The sequence below is a fragment of the Diadema antillarum genome, unplaced genomic scaffold (assembly GCF_040938485.1).
Source record: "Diadema antillarum isolate AM-2024a unplaced genomic scaffold, OU_Dant_1.0 seq00001922_RagTag, whole genome shotgun sequence".
Taxonomy (NCBI): Eukaryota; Metazoa; Echinodermata; class Echinoidea; order Diadematoida; family Diadematidae; genus Diadema; species Diadema antillarum.
This window is the reverse complement of record NW_027272585.1, coordinates 57637-82544: the sequence shown is the minus strand read 5'-3', so window position 1 is coordinate 82544 and position 24908 is coordinate 57637. Positions and strand designations below refer to the sequence as shown.

The following is a 24908-nucleotide window of genomic DNA, read 5'->3' as shown; positions in this document are numbered from 1 at the left end:
ATCACACCATATCATGTCATACCATATCACACCACTTTATACTATATCACACCGTAATTCATACCATATCACACCACTTTATACTATATCACACCATAATTCATACCATATCACACCACTTTATACTATATCACACCATAATTCATACCATATCATACCATATCATACAAAATCAAAATACTGTAAATGCAGAAATTTTCGCGGTACATTAATTTTCACGTATTTCGCGCTACTTCTGGCTAGCGCGAATTGTAAAACCTGCACAAATATCTTCACAATTTTCTCTGTACATTGTGAATGGGTTGACAATTGACAAACAAGAAAACAGAGCTTTCACATTCTTACCGAAACATGGCATTCTTCTTCAGCAGAGCGACTGCTTTGTAGACCTGGCCACACATGACGAAGTATAAGACAGCTCTGTGAATGTGATCTTGGCTGGCTAACTGTTCAGCGTACGCCTCACACACCTTAGACCACACATCGTGTCCAGCTGGCAAATAGTATGACATGAGATCAAGATAAAAACAGCTAGGAAGACGGATGAATCCCATGGCTTGTCCTCCTCCGTAAGAGGAACAAGGAAAAGTAGAAATTACGCGGTGCGTAATATATGTCCCCGCCGGAAGTAGCATTTTGTAGCAAAATGTGCAATATAGGTAAAAAATCAAGGTCAAAGGTCAAAGAAGTCAAAGGTCAAAATTCTGTGTAAAAGTTTTGAAGCCCTCACCTAGTGCCATCACATAAAGCAAACGGAATCGAAATCGGGTTAGAAATGGCGAAGGAGTAGCATTTTATAGCCAATGTACAATGCAGGTCAAAAATCAAGGTCAAAGGTCAAAGAAGGCAAAGGTCAAAATTCTGTGTAAAGTTTTGAAGCCCTCACCTAGTGCCATCACATAAAGCAAACGGAATCGAAATCGGGTTAGAAATGGCGAAGGAGTAGCATTTTGTAGCCAATGTACAATACAGGTCAAAAATCAAGGTCAAAGGTCAAAGAAGGCAAAGGTCAAAATTCTGTGTAGAAGTTTTGAAGCCCTCACCTAGTGCCATCACATAAAGCAAACGGAATCGAAATCGGGTTAGAAATGGCGAAGGAGTAGCATTTTGTAGCAAAATGTACATTATAGGTAAAAAATCAAGGTCAAAGGTCAAAGAAGGCAAAGGTCAAAATTCTGTGTAGAAGTTTTGAAGCCCTCACCTAGTGCCATCACATAAAGCAAACGGAATCGAAATTGGGTTAGAAATGGCGAAGGAGTAGCATTTTGTAGCAAAATGTACAATATAGGTCAAAAATCAAGGTCAAAGGTCAAAGAAGGCAAAGGTCAAAATTCTGTGTAGAAGTTTTGAAGCCCTCACCTAGTGCCATCACATAAAGCAAACGGAATCGAAATCGGGTTAGAAATGGCGAAGGAGTAGCATTTTGTAGCAAAATGTACAATATAGGTCAAAAATCAAGGTCAAAGGTCAAAGAAGTCAAAGGTCAAAATTCTGTGTAGAAGTTTTGAAGCCCTCACCTAGTGCCATCATATAAAGCAAACGGAATCGAAATCGGGTTAGAAATGGCGAAGGAGTAGCATTTTGTAGCAAAATGTACAATATAGGTCAAAGGTCAAGGTCAAAGGTCACGACTGAAATTCTGTGTAGAAATTTCAAAGCTCCCATGTAGTGCTATCATATAAAGCAAACAGAATCAAAATTGGCTCATAAATGACAGAGAAGTAGCAAATTGAAGATTTTGATCACACACGGACGCACACACGGACACACGGACGGACGGACGGACGGACGGACGGACGGACGGACGGACGGACGGACGGACGGACGGACACACGGACACACACACGTACGGAGCCCGTTTCATAGTCCCCTGCTCGAACTCGTTCGGCGGGGACAATGAAAGCTGATCATTGGGTTTGATTACTAATGGACAGTGTGACTGTTTGCTATGATCAGCACTTGACTGCTAAGTTTCACATCATGAGGCCATGATCTTTCTAGATATCTCCATTATGAAATGATCCTTCCACAGTAAAAAGCATAATAAAGTGATCAAATTTCACCAACTCCCCCTCAAGTTGACTCAGACACTAAAAATTTCAAACATTAACCCGACCACACCATTCCATCTTGTGTAATCAAATCCAAATAATAAATCTTTATTCAGAGATGACATATAGATCACAGAATCCCTGGGAGCAAAATCAACTGTTGATGCATTAGAATCAAATTGCTCTTACTTTAGATGAGCACACCCAGGGGAATATATAGAGGAACATACTCTAAAAATAATTCCATTGGCACAAACATCTGACAGAGGTATCATTTCAGTTGAAACTGCTAAATGTCAGATATACAATGTACTTGCTCTTGAACCCTTAGCTCCCTCCCATCCTCTCCCATTTCTCAGCTCCCCCCCAAAAAAAAAAACCCAAAAAACTTTTGCTGTCATGAGATTTGCCCCTCTCACACAGAAACACACCTCATTAATGATAACTGTGGTGGTTATTGAGACAAACGCAATTTGCAATACTCTGTATGGGTCTATGTGGCATCAGCCACTTGGTCTCACCTTGAGTTGCCATGGAAACCATCCAATCGCTGATCTGCCCTCTTCGCATGGCATCTCTGAGAGCAGACAAGATGTTGCCCTGCCAGAAATCCAGCTGGTACTCCTTGTCACGGCTATCACTCTTGGCATGCTGGGAAGCTGAAACATAAAACCAGTAAATCAACATCAATAATTTCATGTTTCTCAAAAACTGACCGCAGAGAAGTCTGCAATGAGAGACTAGAGAAATATTCACAGAAGAAATGGAGAGAGAGAGAGAGAGAGAGAAAGAGAGTCAGAGAAAGAGAAAGACACAGAGAGATACTATGAGACAATGACATGGAGATAAAGAGAGGTAGAGAGAGACAAAAAACATTACATCAAGGATGGACAAAAAAACAAGCAAACAAACAACAGAAAATCATTGAAATACAGACCTGGGTGGTTCATAATTCAAAATTTGAACATGTTGCAAGCTCTGAATGTGAGATTATTGCGGAAATTGTATGTGCGCGGAGTGCACATTCTGAGAACATAGCAAGCAATATTTTGCGACTTTGTTCTCGTTGTGCTGCTTCAACGTTTCGTGTCATGTTTTACGCACATATCTTAAAAGGAGTTTGATGTTTCCTAAGTTCTGCACATGTTTTTCACATGTTGATTACATTTTATTTTGAGCATGTTGCCAATGTTGGAAGATGTTGCATAACATGTTGTTGGCTTCTGAGGATGTTGCACAAGAATTTGAGCGTGTTGCAGCGACACGCTCAAACCCCTTGTGGACCACCCTGAGAGACAGAAAGATGTAAGACACATAGAGTAAGTCAGAAAAACAGAGACAAAGAGATAAAGAAAAGCAGACTAGCACGGACAAACAAAGACAGCGAGATATAGAGACAGACAAAGACCTTTAGGGGAAAACAGGAACAGAGAAGTAAAGAGATAAACAGAAGAAGATAAAAACAGACGAATAGAGTCATAAAGCGATAGAAAAAGAAACTAGAAAAGCACTCCGAGAGCGCAGACCTCCGGCAAGCAGTTACTTTCCATCGATAATCTTGCTCTTCCATAATGGAGATCAGTGATTTCCACCCACTGAAAAATTGCCCAAGATCCCCAATATAGAAGTCTTTGTTACGTCATAAACCCTCAGATGCGCTGCACGCCTCGCCCTAGCAGAAACTAGGGCACGCACTTTAGTGCGCGCATGGAAACCTCAAATACGCCCAGCCTGAACTCCCAAGTCGTCATTGACCCTACCTGCCAAAATATCAAAAATCCTTCATAAATTCCTCCAAAATTCTCGGATCATTACCAAAAATTAATCGTTGGTACTTGTGTCATTCTCAACCTTTCCTGCAAGTTTCACCCCAATCAGTTCAATACTTTTTGAGTTATTTTGCGCACAGACAAACGAACGAACGAACGAACGAACAAACCAACGGTAACGAAAACATAACCTCCTCCCTTGGCGGAGGTAAATATATGCACACAAACACTCACAGCCACGTCACACCCTGAGCGCATCTTATACAATAATTCACCTTCTTCTTGCATCTGACCAATGGTGTTCCTTCTGTCGGCAAATAAGCCAAGGTGGAAGGTTGACTCATCTGAAAGAGCACCTGTGATGGTTAAACGTCAAACACATAACCAGACATCATTTCATTACTAATCAGAATTTTTTTTTAAAAGTACAGTGTTGTTGCTGTTGATTTTTTTTTTTCATAGAATGTTCACCGACCTCAGATCTTTGTCTTATTTAAAGGGGTAAGGACTCGGTATTCAAAAAGGCATTGTTGCATGGACCTGCACCTAAGCAACTGCCATGTTCTGAATGTCCAAACAAGACTGATTCAGAAGGTATGTATGTTGATAATGGTAAAAAAAAAATGTAAATCTCAGTTCGTCTCTTGATTGGGCCATTGTTCCTGGCTCGTCCCAACTACTATGTGTGGATCTGCCCAAGATAAAGCTCACTTGCCAACTAGCAATAGAAACTTGTGTATAAAATGTGATCTACTTTGATTAATGGTAAGTTAAATTTGCATCGTCAATCTTCATAATGAAGATGGCAGCCACCATCATGCCATCAAACAGCGTCCTCTTGAATCCCAGGTTGTTATGCCTTTAACCCACAATGATATTAGACCTGCATCTTTAGAAGTACCCAGGTTGAATTTGTCATTTGTCATATTGCACTGCTGGTACAGTTATTTTGATACTTTACTACTCAGGAAAAGTTCATTATCCATTGACATAGGTCTGATCAACTGAACAAGAAGAAGTTTCCATGCTTCACCATGATACAGCTCCCATACAAAAATGTAAACAAAATCTGCTGATAAACGTAAGGAGTAGAGTACGTACAAAAACTGCGATGCTGTAGCAAATGTCGGTGGCATAACGCTGCTGGATTCAAAGTATGCAACTATGACTTCACCTTGTCATGCAGTGGATTCAATCAAGAAAATGTCAGTTTACAGTACATTTCCTGATTTTGTTTGCCTCCAACATCAAATGAAAAATTGAGCACAGATGCCTCTTACATGTAGCACCCTTGCTCAGTAAAAACAGAAGGTAATATACGAGCAGAATCGAACCTCTGCTATCAGGGGTAAATGCAGCCCCAAAAGATTACAAAGTCACTTGAGAACACAGTAGTAACATCACATATTTGCACACATGTAAACACTGCTTCTTCATGGGTGTCAGAGAGAATTACCTCTTTTCATCTTTGCCAAGTCGATGCAGTCTTGTTGCATGAAAGAGCGCCCTCTGTTGTCCTTGGCTCCACTCACTGGGAAGAGTGACTTGTATCTTTTATGTCGACCTGCAAAAATCATCACAAGCATACAACAATACAGACATTGAATTCTGAAAAGATTTAGGTGGCTTTGGGAGAATAATTCATCAAATGTTACCAGCAGATCATCTTGTTGAGTATTCATCTTTTACACATTCTTCTTTTACATGTATTAGAACCACCCCTAATCTTTGAATGACATTTCGTGAAGAAGATATTTCATGGGCACCTAACATCACCAACAAAGCCTTGATGGGAAGTGAAACCTAATTGCACATATGAATTGAGTGAATGTAGAAATGCATTGTATTTGCAGTGTAGTGACCATAGGCGTAAATCCGGGGGGGGGGGGGGGGGGGGGGGGGGGGATATATCCCCCCCCCCCCACTTTTGAAGGAGGGGGGATGGCCTGTATAAATATCCCCCCTGAAATTCTCCGAAGAAAAAGATGTATGAACAAAAAAAAACAAAAAAAAGAAATGTGGTGATATTGATTTCAGCATGACACATTATTGCAGAGCCTATAATCTAAGCGGAGAATGCAGTTATTGTCTTTGTAATTTGCTGTTAATTGTCTTTGCCAAGCGATACATCTGATGCCGCGAGACTACGAACAGTGGACGCATCCACCGCGTCCGCCAGATCACCAGATCGGTGGCAGTTTTTTTCTGAATAAGAAGACTGCCACTGATTCAAAGAAAATAAGAAAACAAAGTCACAAAGTGCCTTGCTGAAGGGCAGACGTGTTGGGTGGGCTTCGTGGGGCTCGAACCCACGAATCCAAACCACACTCACGTGATTCAAAGATTTGCGCTCTTATCCACTCGACCACGACACCTCCACCATAAATCACGTACAGTGAAGTACATACGCAATATGAAAAAAAGAGTCTTCAATTTTCTTTTTTTTTTACTCAATATGCAGCATTACATGTAATTCATCATGCCATACTATCAATCTCTCAAGTCTCAGCATGCTGATTTTAATTTTGATTTTTCTCTATTATTTACATGCATAGACACCGCACTTATTTTAAAATGCTAAAAGAGTTGAATGTTTTCATTTTTTCTTTAGATCCTAACCACTTAGGATTGAAGACAACAAAAGCAAAGGCGTCAAAAACAACTAAACGAGCAAGATCGTTATTGAAAAGATCTGCAACAGGTTAGTATCAATCTACATAATTAATGTTTTAGAAACAAACCAAAAACTGCATTACAATCCACGTCATGATATTGTTATTGGCTTCCTCATGTACACCACCAATGTCTCTTTTCTATGCAAGCATATTTCTTTTTCATTATGCAGTGAAATGAATATAATGAATTGATGAAATAAAAGGCCTATTAAAATATCAAACCTGATTGTCATTGTTCCCACCAAATGAAATTCAAGATGGAACTATGAAACGGGCCATGTGCGCCTGTTTTTTGTGTGTCCGTTTGTGTATGTGTGCTCCGTCCGAGTATAATATTATTATGATCAGTATCATAGTACATTGTTATGATGGTATGCTCAAAATGTTAAACTTTACTTCTTCTCTGGCCTGGTATATATCATTACGCATCGCGTATTATTGAATTTACTTATCCACCCATTTCACTATATTAATCGAATTAACTTCTGTGGGAAATTTATAAATGGATCCAAATTTTTGCCGTTTCTTTTCTTCTATGGGGCTGAACTGAGGTGCATATTTTGAAATTACCATAATATATTTCAAAGAAATTGAATTTAATAGAATTATCTCTTCTTTTAAAATGAAACAACTCTCTAGTGTAAATCACTGAGCAGCCTACAAGTGGATGGATGAAGCCTTTTAAAACCGTGTTGTTATTGTGGTTTACTTTTCATGAAATTGGTAGGAATACTAGAGAACACCAACTCATGTTTTTATCAAATTCTTAATCTACACTAACTTATACAAATTAATTATCTGGTCACGTAATACAATGCAACTTTCGAACTTTTCAGATTCCAGTGAGCTCCCTGCAAAGGCAACAAAGAAGATAGATAAACAAAAAACGCTGCATTCCTTTTTCACGAAAAGGTAAGTTCTTGCAAAGGTCTTTGAAAAGGAAACTTCTTGATATTTCGGGATAAAAACTGTGATTGTTATGGAAAATGAGGTTGTTCGCTTGTCTGTCGTCTTCTGTTTTGCAGAGTGACTGTGACGTTAATAAGAAGTGAAAACAAGGAAAAGTAGAAATTACGCGGTGCGTAACATATGTCCCCGCCGGAAGTAGCATTTTGTAACAAAATGTGCAATATAGGTAAAAAATCAAGGTCAAAGGTCAAAGAAGTCAAAGGTCAAAATTCTGTGTAGAAGTTTTGAAGCCCTCACCTAGTGCCATCACATAAAGCAAATGGAATTGAAATTGGGTTAGAAATGGCGAAGGAGTAGCATTTTGTAGCAAAATGTACAATATAGGTCAAAAATCAAGGTCAAAGGTCAAAGAAGACAAAGGTCAAAATTCTGTGCAGAAGTTTTGAAGCCCTCACCTAGTGCTATCACATAAAGCAAACGGAATCGAAATCGGGTTAGAAATGGCGAAGGAGTAGCATTTTGTAGCAAAATGCACAATATAGGTCGAAAATCAAGGTCAAAGGTCAAAGAGGTCAAAGGTCAAAATTCTGTGTAGAAGTTTTGAAGCCCTCAACTAGTGCTATCATATAAAGCAAACGGAATCGAAATCGGGTTAAAAATGGCGAAGGAGTAGCATTTCGTAGCAAAATGTACAATATGGGTAAAAAATCAAGGTCAAAGGTCAAAGAAGTCAAAGGTCAAAATTCTGTGTAGAAGTTTTGAAGCCCTCACATAGTGCCATCACATAAAGCAAACGGAATCGAAATCGGGTTAGAAATGGCGAAGGAGTAGCATTTTGTAGCAAAATGTACAATATAGGTCAAAAAATCAAGGTCAAAGGTCAAAGAAGTCAAAGGTCAAAATTCTGTGTAGAAGTTTTGAAGCCCTCACCTAGTGCCATCACATAAAGCAAACGGAATCGAAATCGGGTTAGAAATGGCGAAGGAGTAGCATTTTGTAGCAACATGTACAATATAGGTCAAAGGTCAAGGTCAAAGGTCACGACTGAAATTCTGTGTAGAAGTTTCAAAGCTCCCATGTAGTGCTATCATATAAAGCAAACAGAATCAAAATTGGCTCATAAATGACAGAGAAGTAGCAAATTGAAGATTTTGATCACACACGGACGCACACACGGACACACGGACGGACGGACGGACGGACGGACGGACGGACGGACGGACACACGGACGGACGGACGGACACACGGACACACACACGTACGGAGCCCGTTTCATAGTCCCCTGCTCGAACTCGTTCGGCGGGGACAATCAGAATATTGTTAGACATCATACATACCCTAAGGTATGTGCGTTACACATATACACATGCGTATATATCATGATATATATAATTATTAGAAGAAAGAGCCTCAAGTACGCCATGGTTCCAACGATTACAAAATTTTTTATTACAAAATTTTCAGTCTGCCTCAGACCTTCGTCAGTGCAAAGACAATGATGGACAATGATAAACATGAATCATAACAACAATGCTATGCGCGTCATGCGCGTAGTGCATTGCCCTGGAGCTGCATTGTCAAGGAGAGCGCTGATACGTATACAGCTTATAAGCAACACTTGTGGAGAATAGGGGTATGGTAGAAAGTGAAATATCAATGAAGACTGAACTCAAACTCAACAAAAGTTTCAAGTGCTTGTTTGTATAATACTATGCTATATATATATACTATTTATAAAAATACATTGCTATATATGCGCATGACGCGCATAGCATTGTTGTTATATATATGATATATGTGTATATACAGTGTATATATAATATTCTTAACAAGTATATATTTGTGCATACATCTAATCTGAGTATAAACACACACACACACACGCACACAATTGACGTTTACCCATGCTATACACAAATGTCTATGTCTTTTTCGACTGTAATAGGTCGTTTGTGCCAAAGGATCCAACCATTCTGACTCACTAAGGAAACCAAACAAATGTGTCCCACACCAAGTCGAATGATTCTCCCGCTCGCGTCATCGCTCCAGATGACAACCCCGAAACTTCCAACGAAGGGCGTGAAAGCGATCCTGACACTGAAATTCATGAAGAGGACCCAACACACAAAGTTGAATCACCCTGCCGCTCGCGTCATCTCTCCAGATGACAACCCCGAAACTTCCAACGAAGGGCGTGAAAGCGATCCTGACCCTGAAATTGATGAAGAAGACCCAACACTTCTATCCAACACAAAGTTAGGAATCATTCTGCCGCTCGCGTCATCCCTCCAGATGACAACCCCGAAACTTCCAACAAAGAGCGTGAAAGTGATCCTGCCATTGAAATCCATGAAGAAAACCCAACAAGTTTATCCCACACCAAGCCCAATCATCCTCCTGCTCGCGTCATCCCTCCAAAGGTAACAAAGAATCAGAAAATTTACTTCCAAGATAAATGGTTTCAAACCTATCCATGGCTCCACTACGATGAACAGAAGAAAAGCATCTTGTGTTTTGACTGTGCTAAAGCTGAAACTGCTGGACTTCTGCAACTCTTGAAAGTAAAGGAACCAGCCTTCTCGAGTGCTGGGTTTACAAATTGGAAAAAGGCCATGCAGAGGTTTGAGAGTCACCAGACCTCTTCATGTCATCGTTTCGCTGTGCTTCAGCTGCAGGCTTCCAAACAACCGTGTATTGGAGCCCAACTCAGTGACCAGTGTCATCGGCAACAACAGGAAGCCAAGCACTCGCTTTTGATCATCATCCAAGTTCTTCGATTCCTTCTTAGACAGGGTCACGCCTTTAGGGGACATTTGGAGGATGAGGGGAATTTTTACCATCTTCTTGAGCTTATGAAAGTCAACGACGAGAGTTTGAGTAGACACCTGCGACGCACCACTTCTTTCACAACCCCCTGGCCCAAAGAGAAATCATTGAGATACTTGCTCGGGAAGTAGTCACAAGTGTCGCCAAAGCTATACAGAAGGATGGCATATTTGCAGTCATGGTGGATGGAACCCAGGACATAACATCGACGTAGCAAGAATCGATATGTTTCTGTCATGTTGACGCAGAGCTGCATGTCAAAGAGGATTTTGTAGGTCTATATGAACTGCCAGATACGACTGGTAATACCATTGCGTCGGTAATCTTTGATGTTCTAATGCGGCTTTCCCTGTCACACAGTGATCTTCGGGCTAAAACCTACGATGGGGCCTCGAACATGCAGGGCCCTTACAATGGTTGCTAGGCCAAGGTGAAAGAGCAACAGAAACTAGCATTGAACTTTCACAGCGGCGCTCATATGTCGAACCTTGTGGTTCGACATGGTGTCGAGGCATGCCCGATCATCCGGGATGTGGTTCAATGGGTTCATGAGTTGGGAGTGCTCTACAATCGTTCAGGGAAATATAAGGTGTGATTACGCAAACAAACTAATATAATTCGATGCACGTTTGATTTCAGATCCTTATGATGTAAAACATTATGAAGAAAGTTTGAAATAAGATAACTTAAGTTGAAGTTCAGTGCTCAAACGAAATAATAAGGATTAACTGTTTATTTTTTTCTGACTTTCTGACGTCATTTCTTAAATATCTTTGTCAACACTGTCTAACGTCTGTCTCACGCACGAGCTATTGAAGACAATCATCATTTGTGAAAGATTCGTCGCAATGTCTTTGAACAATCTCAGGTACAGATATTAGGTACAGCTTAATTAATCTTTTCTTAGGAAGTGAACTGTTTACAATTTTTGTTCTGTTTTTATCATAAGTGGAAGCAACATGTTATCTCTCTCTCTCTCTCTCTCTTTTATCTTTTTTTGTTTAGTTCGTAAACTCATTCATTGTATTACGTAAAGTAATGTGCCAATTTTCAAACTGACAAGAAAACTTTTACATGGTAATTTTCAGGCTCTCTTCAAATCAGTCGCATCCGAAGAATCAACACATCCTGCGAAGGTTGCCTCCGTCTGACCCCTGTGTCCTACTCGGTGGCTATGCAGACTGCCAGCAATTGCCTCAGTGCTGGACAATTACGGAATCATTCTCTGCAGTTTGCAGGAGCTGTCGACATCTGGTACAGGTGAAACATCGGTGAAAGCCAACGGGCTTTTCGACAGGTTTGAAAAGGGCCATACTCTCCTTGGTCTGCAAATGGCCATGAAGCCTATCGCAATCCTTGAGCAACTGAATTCAACACTGCAGGCAAGGTCAGCAAATGTGTCAGGTGAGCTGTCGTCTTTCAGTACTTTCGTGGATTTCAATTGTTTTTTCCCGTAGTCCGTATAGTCCCCTTGTCATGTTTTAAAAATCTAAACATTGCCCGATCAGCCGTTACGCTTTGTGTATGGAAATGATATGAAAGGAAAACAACAATTATTTCTACCATGCCTATTACTATTATTACTTTACAACCACTACTGGATATGACCACTACCACGATATCTCGTCATTTCATTTTTCCATACAGCGTGTCCCAGAAAAAACGAAACCGGGTTTCCATGCAACTTTTTACTATTGAAATCATACATTTTCTTTATGAGATATACATCAATGGAAAGATAAACTTTTCTTCTTTCATTTGACGTAGAACATACTAAATGTTCATTGTTCATGCATGACTGAGTTAGAACAATGAAAAGTGGTGCTACCAAATTTTCTGGTGACTTTAAGTGAATTTTTCAGACTTTTAACGTTACGATTTTGAAAAACAAAGTTCATAACCAAAATATTCATATTCTCTTCTTTCATATGAGACCTTACGCGTCAAATATGAATAACGCATGCTTGAGAAAATTTTGTATGAAAGCATGCTTCATTTCTGCCAATTCTACGGATAGTCGAAGAAAACAAGCATTCAGCTCTCCCGACTTAGCATTAGACAATGGGCTCATCTGCACCATTGAATTCACACAAAACAACCACAGTGCTACAGTGAATGTTGTTCGGGGGGGGGGGGGGGGGGGTATTTACAGAGAATGCGGACAGCCCTTTGTTGTCATTTATTTAGAATAAGCTATGAGACATAACCAATAATTGAAGACTAATATCATGATTATTCTTTAATCCTAGAGTATTTTGATTATTGTTCTTGTGCAAGGTCAAACTGCTCACAAACCCTTAAAGATGTGCTTATCAAACGACACAAGAATATGGCCAGAGTGGTAAGGAGAGTGGATCACACAGTGCCAACCAACCAGGTGCTTGGAAGGTTACGTTGGATGACGCTTGAAGAGAGGTGGCGTTTGAACACTTGTAAAGCAGTCTTTAAGACACTTCATGGCAACATGCCCGAATATGTGCAAGAACTCACTAAGCCCCTTGATAACATACATTCATATCGTACACGAAACATATTAAGTACTAATGGTCTCATAATTCCACAAGTTAAAACTCAAGCAGGAAAAAAAATCGTTTTCACACTATGCATCATGTATTTGGAATCAGCTCCCCGCTGAAGTCCAAAACGCCACTTCTCTTCAAGCATTCTTAACAGCATACTTCTCACTTGGGGTAGAATTCAGGTATTTCTTATATTCCTGTTTAATGTTAAGTTTTTTTTTTTTTAATAATGTGAGTTTGTGTATTATTATCGCCAAAGATTAATTTTTTATTCTTTTCATTCATATAGAGTATTGAAATTGTGTTGATGTTATGATGTAAAAAGGAATGTCCTTGATTTGTTATTTTGTGTTTGCTGAACTGTTATATTTTGTCTTTCTGTTGCAGGGCCCCCTAGGATAACAGTGTGTAAACCACAGATGGGGCTACCCTGGGTAAAGAACACTGTATAAATAAATAAAAATAAATATTCTCAGGCTGCACGCAGTCCAAAGGCTACGGGAAATCAACATTACAACAATGATACACATTTTAATGATTTTATACCTCAAACTTATTTCACTGTTATTATTCCTCTCTACATTTCCCTCACGCGTGGTAAGTCCTTCATCACTGACAGGGTTTTGAAGTTTTTGAAGGGGGAAGCGAAGCAGAAAGAGAGGGTACATCACTTTATTTATCACTGAACTTGCGCTTCTAACATTTTAAAGGCGCAAGTGCCGGGCAGAAAGTCATCTTTTTTTTTGGGGGGGGGGGGGGGAGGGGGGGGGGGGGCCCTCGGAATGTTTTTTTTTTTATCCGTTACTCCCACCCCACCTTCCCAAACATTCCGCTGTTGAACACCCTATACTCTGTAGTTAGCTGCATGGTCAGGCAAGCTCATGATCACGTGCTAATTTACGAACCTATTCACAACCGAACCATCTGTAACATTCCCTTTTACCCCCTCCCTTCATGGTTGTGTAAATTCATTGAAGTATGAAGGCCATTGTTACCTGCCAAGTTGGTCAGGCGTCGGGAAAGCTACACTGCTCCTTTTTTACTGTCTATCTACTGGGTAAAATGTAAGGATATTTTCAAATAAAGTTTTCTCGAGCAGGCGTTGATCATTTTTTTACGCATGGGATATCACATGAAAGGAAAAAGAATAGATGTTAAATCTATGATTTTATTTTTCACAAAAGATTGCAGAAAAAGTCTGAAAAATTCATTCAAAGTCGCCATTTGCTCATGCAAATCAAAATTTAGTAGCACCACTGTCTATTGTCGTTTTAATTCAGTCATGCATGAATTATGAACAACGTATTGTGCATCAGATGAAAGAAGAGTAGTGTATCTTTCAATCGATGTACATCTCATAGAGCAAATGTATGATTATGATCGCAAAGAATTGCAATGAAACTCGGTTTCGTTTTTTCTGGGACACGCTGTACATGTTTGCAAAGATAGTCTTACGAAGGGTCAACTAGGAATAACCAATAATGATGACTATAACAACAAGGAAAAGTAGAAATTACGCGGTGCGTAATATATGTCCCTGCCGGAAGTAGCATTTTGTAGCAAAATGTACAATATAGGTCAAAAATCAAGGTCAAAGGTCAAAGAAGTCAAAGGTCAAAATTCTGTGTAGGAATTTTGAAGCCCTCACCTAGTGTCATCACATAAAGCAAACGGAATCGAAATCGGATTAGAAATGGCGAAGGGGTAGCATTTTGTAGCCACTGTACAATATAGGTCAAAAATCAAGGTCAAAGGTCAAAGAAGTCAAAGGTCAAAATTCTGTGCAGAAGTTTTGAAGCCCTCACCTAGTGCCATCACATAAAGAAAACAGAATCGAAATCGGGTTAGAAATGGCGAAGGAGTAGCATTTTGTAGCAAAATGTACAATACAGGTCAAAAATCAAGGTCAAAAGTCAAAGAAGTCAAAGGTCAAAATTCTGTGTACAAGTTTTGAAGCCCTCACCTAGTGCCATCCCATAAAGCAAACGGAATCGAAATCAGGTAAGAAATGGCGAAGGAGTAGCATTTTGTAGCAAAATGTACAATACAGGTCAAAAATCAAGGTCAAAGGTCAGAGAAGTCAAAGGTCAAAATTCTGTGTAGAAGTTTTGAAGCCCTCACCTAGTGCCATCCCATAAAGCAAACGGAATTGAAATCGGGTTAAAAATGGCGAAGGAGTAGCATTTTGTAGCAAAATGTACAATATAAGTCAAAAATCAAGGTCAAAGGTCAAAGAAGTCAAAGGTCAAAATTCTGTGTTGGAGTTTTGAAGCCCTCACCTAGTGCCATCACATAAAGCAAATGGAATTGAAATCAGGTTAGAAATGGCGAAGGAGTAGCATTTTGTAGCAAAATGTACAATATAGGTCAAAGGTCACAACTAATTCTGTGTAGAAGTTTCAAAGCTCCCATGTAGTGCTATCATATAAAGCAAACAGAATCAATATTGGCTCATAAATGACAGAGAAGTATCAAATTGAACATTTTGATCACACATGGACGCACACACATACACACGGACACACACACACACACGGACACACACACGTACGGAGCCCGTTTCATAGTCCCCTGCTCGAACTCGTTCGGCGGGGACAATGATAATGATAACTAGAAGAGCACTCTGAGAGCGCAGACCTCCGCCAAGCAAGTATACTTTCCACCTATGATCTTGCTCTTCCCAAAGAGATTTTTTCTCCTCTCTCTACCAATGGGGAAAAGCTCTTTGGGCTCTTCCATAGAGATTAGTGATTTCCACCCACAGGTCTATTGACCGATTCGGGTTCGTTGAGGGCAGCAGACATTTTACGGCACAGGCGCAGCCATAGTGGGTGTATCGGTTTGTATCAGCCGACCCCCCCTGCTCTCCCCCACCCCCGGGCAACATGTTTATCACGCACTTGTAACAAAGGTTCGCGCACTAGCAAGCATTCGCGCACTCAGTACGAGACGCCCATTGGCTAACGCAGTTTTCCATTCTGTGCGCGTGCTAATGTAGGGAGAGGGGTGGGGGAGTGCGGAGGGGGGGGTCGAATGATACACCCAGTATGGCGCTGCCCATGCCAAAAATACACATAGCGCTTCACAGAATCGGTCAATACATGCTGAAAAATTGCCCGATTTCCCAATATAGAAGCCTTTGTTACGTCATAAACCCTCAGCTGCACAGCACGCCTCGGCCTAGCAGAAACTAGAGCAAGCACCTTGGTGCGCGCATGCAAACCTACGCGCAGTCTGAACTCCCAAGTTCATTGATCCTACCTGCCAAAATGTCAAAAATCCTTCATATATTCCCCCAAAATTACTGGATCACTACCAAAAGTTAATTGTTTCTTACTTGTGTCATTCCAAACCTTTCCTGCAACAGTGGGCTTTTGCTCGTGCTAGCATGTGACGGGTATCGCCGATAATCATCCCCCCCACTCCTCGGAATGGATTTACGCCGTTGGTAGTGACCTTGCACTTTTGTACATACTGGGTTACTGACTGCATGTTATAGAATAACGAGACGACCTACTTCCTTTGTTTTCCTTTTCGGTGGTAGACGTGATGTGATCTTAATTCAGCACACTTCGCGTGCCAATGTTACATTTTAGCGAGTGTCAACATTCAACGTTTCGTGTGTTCGCTCCACCTAAATTCGCTAAGACCATGGACCAATCAGTAATCAGAATATTTTCACGGCAACCAATGAACGTTGTTTTTCGGCCATGGTCACCGATTGCTGAGGTCGCGCTCGCGATGTCATTTTCGATGTTCGTCACTTCGCTCTTAGTACTCAGTCACGTAACTTCACGTAGGTCTGCAGTCGTGTTATAAGAGTTTAGTAATTTTCGTATCGCTATCAACGGGAACCTGTTTATCGTCATCTTCCGTGGATATTTCTCATTGGATATACTGTCCTCTTCCAAGCTGTTGTTCTGACTTCGCAGTGTTTCGGAATATTCATATTTTGGAATACCATTTTCCCCACGCGAAAGGAAACACATCGTTCTGTTTTGTGGATTTTTACCGGGAGTGTGCAATATCTGTGGACGTAACCTACGCATTTAGTTTTAGCTAACGTGTGTTAGCATCACGACGCTAATCCAGCGGACGTTTTCGCTTCCAGAGGTGACGCCTCAGTTCGCCCGGGATCTTCGGCGGCTATAGCCTTCTACCCTTAGCCTGTGTCATCGCATAGCAGTCCTGCCTACTCCTGACATTCCCCAGTTGACTCCTAGACGTCTACACTATCTCGGTGAGTAGAGTAACTCTACGTAGATGCAGTGTAATCAACCGTTACTCTACAGTAGAATACATCAGCAAAGTTTGAGGAAAATTGGATAATCCATTCAGTGTAGCCAGTGCTGGATGAGAAGACTCTACAGTTCTTGACATACGGAAAACAATATAAACAGAATATAAAGAGAATTCTCAAAATCTCATTTTTTCATAGTACACTACACATTGTACTGACATGTTTGGGGTTATACCATTCCCCCTGTAGGTCAAGTGCTCTTTCATTATGCTAGATAAGTGAAAATAAGGTGAATTGTCTTTATAATTTCTTTATAACATTTTCCATATGTAACATCACATCATCCAGCCATGGCTGCACCAAAACTGTATGAACTCAAAAACTTTTGTACAGATTGTCTGACTTTCCTCAATCTTTGTTGATGTGTTTTACTAATATCTCAGCATTCCCTCACTTCACATACTGGTATATGTTTGGGTATCATTCTCCCTTTAATAATCTTGTCCATCCCTTGTTCATCTCAATAGCCTTAGGCACCTTAACCCTAAAAGGGCTGGGAGGGGGCGGAATCCGCCCCCCCTCGATGTTTTGCGCTATAATTCTGTAACGCGAGAAGGCCTCGTCGCGAGGCTTCTCTACTTTGTTTGTTCAAGTCTCGCGCAACTTTTGAGACCAAATTTGCAACGTCCGCGCATACTTTTGCGAAGCCGTGCCCATTTTTGTAATGGAATGTCGCCCCAAAATGGGCACAATTTTGTGATTTTGTGTACATTTCCTATGGAAAACAGTGCTCTGTCATGAAAGTCATAAAAACCTGATTATTTTTACAATTAAACACTTTCATTGATTAATTTTATGCTAATTATGGTAGAAAAGTGGTCAGTGACAATTTCCAATAAAAAAACAAAGAAAAAACAAAAGTTGAAAAACAAAGAAATACATAAGAAATTCTGAAAACAATAAAATACATAAGAATTGAAATGAGTTTTGGAATTTTTGTGATGTTCAATTACAGATCAAAAATTAGACTCTCAATGCTTACTATTTAGGATAAAATATGATCTTGAGCTTAATTTGCATAATTAATTAATTAAAATTAGAAATTGATTGTTTAAAAAAATCTTATTACACAATCTTGTAGATTATGACGTGGATCTCAAGCATGCAAACTTTCATCGCGAACGCACCACCGATGGCCGAGATCTCGGAGGGGGGCGGAATCCATCCCCGGTCTTAGCATAGCCAAAAAAGCCTGGCCCTTTTATGGTTAAGAGACTATTGCACTAACTCCCCAGTGGCTTTGCCCTTAGCCAATCTACAGGGTAATTACACCCACCAGCAAAAGATGTGGGAAAGTTCCCGCCTAGCAAAAGTATACATTGAGGGTTAAAAGCATGCCTATGTGGGACAAGAGCATCCTTGTAATGATAGACCAGAGTGGTAATGTTACAAGGTTGAGGATCCTTGAGGTTAATGAGGGTGTCCATAACCAGGGGAAACTGTTGGGGGATCGGGAGGAAATCTTATCCAGGGGTAATGAATCAATAAGGTAGTTTGAGGAAGAGAAAGAACATGGAACCATCTGGCACACAGGTGGGGCCAAGAATGACACTTGGTTAATACAATATATTTTTTCCAGAATATGTCTGAAATGTACCTTCAATTGTATTGCAAGCATTTATATCAAAAGAATGATACATGTGTATTTGCAAATTGACTTCACTGTAATATCATTCCAACTACATACCTTGTTAATTTGTGTTCTGTCGAAAAATTAAATACTTTGAATTACTCGACTTGAAAGGAATTGAATAGAATAGTACTCTACCTTTCCTTCCTGATGGCCCAGACATGTCTCTGACAACCCCTTGGCTCTGGACAGCACTCGCTGGCTCTCCCCTCCCCATCTCCTGAGGGAGCCCTACACCTTCAAGACATGCACCAATAACATCTCCTCTTTCCTTTGCAGGCTCTCCTTCCAGAAAAGCATCCTAAAAGGCAAACAAGGAAAGAGAAGCAGGGCTGGCAATCATTAACACATGACAAAACTGAACATGACGCCATATTTTGAAGAGAGCAAAACCTATCATTCTCCTCCCCCCCCCCCCTCCCCTACTTCAGATGTATCCTGACCTCAGTCTTCTATCTGTGTGAGGGGGAAAGTTGAGGTTTGACAACAGCGTAAGTATTTTAGCACCAATCTATTTAATTGCAGCAATGCAAACAGGGGATGACAATTAAGACATTTGACTAATTCTGGAATGCACTTATCTATGATTCTTGACACCACGAATAAGGGACTTTCCCCATATAATATTTCAAAGATCATGTGTCACATGAGGGTACCTGCTAAATTCTATTAAAAAAAATCTTTCATTCCTGAATGAAAGAGTTAGTAATGACTCTTCTACGCATCAATTGCATACTCTACTTTGCACTTGATTGCTAGACTTCATTCCATTCCATTCCAAGTTTTAGTTATTTCCCTTTCAAAACATTAAATCTATGCTTAAATTTCAAATGGCTACCACATTCATTGAATGACATGTAGAGAGCGAAAACAAAAACCCAAATAAATAATTTTTTTAAAAACAAATCTATATCATCAACTCTCTCTTCAAGTAACAGTACTTTTAACAAGGAATAAACTTAATTAAAGATTGAACACAAACAAGTGTCTTTAGTTCAATGTGTAGAAATCAAAAGTCAAATCATTTTCAAGCAAAGATGCAATTTTTTTTTAAAATATAATGAAGCATGTTTCTTTGATGAATACTCATCAACTCAAAAGTTTTCTTATGTTTTTCTTTTCTTTTTAAACTTCAGCTCATTTGTTGTTTATTTGTTTGTTGTTTCCATTTTCCATCGAACATGATGGCTGGTTAGCCCTTCTTCCGCTGCATGAGCTGGTCTTCCATGCGGTCCAGTTGTATGTACGTGGGGCAAACCACTTCATGTATAATGCAGCCTGCTCTTCATGATGAACGAATGAAGCCAGATCTTTCACCCGTTGAAGACAAGTCCCGAGAATATTCCAGCAGGTGTCTTTGGGCAATGCATGTTATAGCAAAATCAGCCCGTCCTCAATGGGCTAACATGCATGGCTTGCAGTATTTACAGCAACAAATAGTACATAACACTGCAAAAGAAATAAAGTTAACAAGTTGGCATATCTGCATGAGTATGGATGCTCCTGAGCTGGGCACTAAAATCTCATCCTATTCCTCACCTCTTCCTCTTCCTCCTCAAGACGTTTTTCATCATCTTGTTCCCCTCTTCCACCACCATCATCCACTCTTGCATCTTTGCCCATCATTCTCTCCATTTCCTCCACTTGAGCCATGAGGTCTCTCTTCATCCCCTCCAGGCTGGTCCTCTGTGCCCCTCGTTCTGCCAGGGAAGGCATCACCTCACCAGCCCCCTGCAGGTGGTTGGATGACAATGCTGTCGCCTCAGCTACCACATCCATCTTGCTGACCTGAAGCAAAAGCAAATAAGATCTCCTCAATGATTTTCAACAAATTTAGCCAGTACTCTAACTCTGTGTGGTACCTCTATTTGACAGGGCTCGACATCAGTGGTGGCCTGGGCCCACTACAAATTGATGTCGGGCCACCAAATGTTTAAAAAGGCTATCTTTTGGTAGCCCGATCAGGCACTTAGGATTAACAAGGCAAGTGCCAAAATGTGTCTCGCCCATTCGCGTAGAAGAAATTGTTTTTCTGACTCACTGAAGCTCATTGACCCCGCCTATGACCTTTGACCTTGTGGTGACCTTCAACTCCCCTTGGGACATTTACGAGCTAAATCTGGTCACAAACGGACATATGAATCAAAAGTTATGAGCCATAATCGAAACGCGCCGTAAAAACTTTACATTGGGCCCTAAAAGTTTGTTGACCCCTGTCTGTGACCTTTGACCTTGAGGTTACCTCCACAGAGACTCCAACTCTCCCGTTTTCGACGGGAGATCTCCCGCCGAAAACCCATTTCTGCAAAATCTCCCGTTCTCCCGCTGGCGATTTGATTTCTCCCGCCCTGGCTTTGTGTCTCCCGGTGGAAAGGATTTCTTACTTATTGCTATCGTATGTTGAAAAAATAAGTCTTAGATAGCACCAGAGAACATCTAGAACCCTAGGAACATCGTGCTTCGCACACATCAACTTGGAGTCTCCCGTTTGCTAGGGGTTTCGGGCGGGAGAATCTCCAGATCAGAAGGTGCCTGGGGTTGGAGTCTCTGCCTCCATGTGTGGTAAAATGTGTAACTTTGTATAACCACTCTTTCCTCCAAGTTTTACTGAAATTGAAGTCCTCAGTAGAGAGTTATTCAAGTTTTTGTAGCGTTACGGACGGAAGAAAGACGGACGGATGACGGACGGACGAAAGACAGACGGACGACGGACAGACAGACGCCACAGGCGATCCCTTAGTCTCCCCTCACCTCCGGTGGGCTCGACAAAAATGGATTGTTATCTTTCCGTTTATTTCAGGCCACTACATTTCCTTAATGGGCCAACAAAATTTCAGATTCAAAGATTTTACCAGCCCATATTGGCCCAAATGGGCCACCAGAAAAAAAAAAAAAAAAAATAGGGTTGAGCTCTGTATTGGAGATAGGTAGTTATACAGAGTCTCCACAATACTGAAAAAGAAAATGAACTCAAGGCCACCACCTGTACTTACATTTGGTGAACTTCCTGCTTGCTGTCCAATGTTATTACTCTCCAGCACTTGACTCTCAGTTGCCATGGAGACAGCATCCCTTGAGTTCTCCCTCTGGGAGTCCTGAGTGAGATTGCGGCCTTTCAACTTCTTCCCCTTTTTATTGGGCCTCTTGTGTCCTCCAAATATTTTCTTAGAGGCTGAAAAACAAACAAAGGATGATAATATTTTTGTTATAATCAATACATTATCAGCAATTTTCCCAATTTCTAACTTTCCAGGATCAGTGTTCACATCACTTGACTTCAAATCTACATGTAGCATCAATACAGGGAAGTATATTGCATATCACAACATTGATACAATAACTTCTGACCATCAAATCTCGTCTGCTTTCATCAATACCATACCCACAGGTCACTGGATGGCATCTTTGATCCCCATAGCAAAGTGGTGACGAGGTTGACCAATTCAACTTGTGATTGTTTATCGAGAGATTATTTGCAAGCATAATAATTATGCTAAAGGACAACCACCTCAAGGGGGGGGGGGGGGGGGGGGGTATTTACCCTTTGGAGGGCGGACATGCTTGAGCTCCGAAATACGCCATGTACAGACACAGAAGTCCTCTCCGCCGGTCAAGACGATGTCCGGACTGGTGCAAGACCAGAGGCCAGAGAAGACTCTCCCAGAGTGACCCTGAAAGTTGGCAATGGGTTCTCCTCTTCCTGCATCCCAGATCTGTCAGCAGCAGAACACATAGAGACAGAATATTCATGTATCTGTTAAGAAAATACTTGCTTCCATCATGAGAATCGATAAATGTCTACTGCAAGGCATCTTGTGAAAAAGCTGATGTTGCTTTCTGTGCAGTCAAAAAGAGAATTTGACTGTGAAAATCTAGTTTTGCTGCGTATTCCAGTAATCTTGGCGATCACATGTGGAATCTTGACATCTTCAAAGAAGTCGGTAGCAAAACTACCTCTCCACTAACCCAGGGGTGGTATAGAATAGAGGTGACAGATTCTATCAACTATAACTGAAGGCAATGTCATGTGATATGTTGTAAATGGTCCAGTCAAAAACAAGTATTTCTCTATGGCTCTCAATGAGCTGAAATCTTGCTTGGGCAAAACTGCGGAAGCAATACCAGAGAGATACAAAAGCCATCATCTAGGAAACTGAGTAGAAAGAGTAAAATAATTTCAACAGGATCAGAATGACTTTACCTGTGCCGAGTTGTCATAAGATGTGGACAGAAGTCTTCCATCACCATGAGGACTCCAAGTTAAGCTTGTGACCCTCGCTGAGTGACCCCGAAGCGTCTGGTGACTCGACGTCATTGGGACACTCAACTGGTGCATCGTATCTTCACCTTCAGTGAAAGAGAATCAAAGAAGTTTTTTCTTTCTTTCTTTTAAAAGGAGTCACCACATCTTTCATCTATACCATGCTTCATAAAGAAAAGTACACATTGAGGGGAAAAGTGTTACTCTTTCAACAGGCTGTAAAGGGTGCATAAATGACCCTCCATCTAATTACCTCTTGCTCCTTTATATACCTTCTGAATACTGTCTCCTCTCATTCTCTACATTCTCAGAATTAACATGTCAAACCTTCCAATATTCTATCATATTCATTGATAATCAGCCATAATCTTCAGCTAAATCAAAATATCTGATAGTGTAACTATAACATGACACAAAATTCCTCCTTTTGTGCATTTCTGGAGTATTCATCTCGCTGACCAAACAACCAAACTCCTCTGTCTTCCTCTTCAATTCTCCCTTTTTCCTTTCCTCCTCTTCGTCTAGCTGCATTTACAGCGTTCATGACTCAAAGACAGCAATCAAGGCAGAACTCAAACCTAATATTTTCACATTTTTCATCAAAACACAATAGCTACTTGAGGCTTTCAGTATTCTATGCAGAATTTTAAAGTAAATCTTTATCCCTTAATTTAGGCCTCTAGTTTCTAAATAGAATGTCATCATCCATTCTGTATACCTCTAGCACCCAAGAACCACTTCATGCCCACTCAGCAGTGCTTATGAGATGATTGAACTCACCAAACAGGCTGGCAAGATCGTAAATCTCCACTTCATTTTCATTGGAGCCAGAAGCGAGCCAGAATCTCCTGTTTGGTGGACTCCAGTCCCCTAGTGGCATCCCTTCCACCCAAGATGCCCCTCCTCCTCCTCCTCCTCTTCCTCCTCCTCCTCCTCCGGGATCACCAACCTCTGATGCTGGCCCAGTGTCTCCCACATGGAGCAAAGTTTTGGAGGCACTGCTCTGAGATGTTGGTGTTGCATCATTGGATCCATCCGGAAGTATTTCCTCCTCTTGGTCTGTGGTGGATGGGGGCAAACTTGCTCTGGAATCACCCACCACCCTCCCATCACCACCTGCCCCCACTGGCTGGTAGCAAGCTGCATCATCCGGATACCACCTAAGGCAGTTGATAATTTTGTTCTGCACATGAATTGTGCAGAGAATGCGCAGATCAGGTGGCGCCAAGATTTCGATGGATCTAGCAAAGTGAAGAGAGGAATATTCAACAAACATGACCATCACTGCTGTCTTATTTTTGGCAAAATGAAACAAGTAGCAAAAGCATTATTTTGTATGAAAAAACAAAATGTATCTATAAGTCAAATGGATATCAATCCTTCCTACATCATAGCATCTCAACTTAAAGGACAAGTTCACCTTCATAAACATGTGGGTTGAGTGAATGCAGCAATATTAGTAGAACACATCCATGAGAGTTTGAGGAAAATCGGACAATCCGTTCAAAAGTTATGAATTTTTGAAGTTTCTGCTCGGTCACGGTTGGATGAGAAGACTACTATTGCTTGTGATGTCATATGAGTACAACTATATAAAGAAAGTATAAAGAAAATTCAAGATATTCTCACTTTTCTCACATAATAAAAGAACACTCGACTTCTCTCTTTCAGAAGTCAGGGGGAATAATATTACCCCTAACATAAGTCAGTAACAAGTCGAGGAAATGTGCGCTTTATTCAAAAAGTCAAGTTCTGTGAAATTCTCTTTTCATTTGCCTTATATCGTTGTACGCATGTGACATCATACACTGTAGCAGTCTTCTCCTCCAGCAGTGATTGCACAGATATTTTGAAAATTCATAACTTTTGAACGGATTGTCGGATTTTCCCCAAACTTTCACTGATGTGTTCTACTAACATTGTTGCCTTCACTCAATCCACATGTATATGAAGGTGAACTTGTCCTT

General features: G+C 40.8%; 1 protein-coding gene across 1 annotated transcript in view; it reads right to left on the bottom strand.

Moving 5' to 3' along the window:
• LOC139713200 (gem-associated protein 5-like) overlaps nt 1-24908 on the bottom strand; it is a gene marked incomplete at its 5' end in the record, with an annotated part of 56771 nt that overhangs the window by 5579 nt on the left and 26284 nt on the right. The window contains 10 exons of the mRNA XM_071624949.1: nt 346-493; nt 2573-2710; nt 4096-4176; nt 5277-5384; nt 18819-18981; nt 20220-20468; nt 21674-21852; nt 22222-22393; nt 22882-23027; nt 23722-24182. Of these exons, the coding sequence (XP_071481050.1) occupies nt 346-493; nt 2573-2710; nt 4096-4176; nt 5277-5384; nt 18819-18981; nt 20220-20468; nt 21674-21852; nt 22222-22393; nt 22882-23027; nt 23722-24182 (1845 nt within the window). The remainder of the gene's footprint in view (nt 1-345; nt 494-2572; nt 2711-4095; nt 4177-5276; nt 5385-18818; nt 18982-20219; nt 20469-21673; nt 21853-22221; nt 22394-22881; nt 23028-23721; nt 24183-24908) is intronic.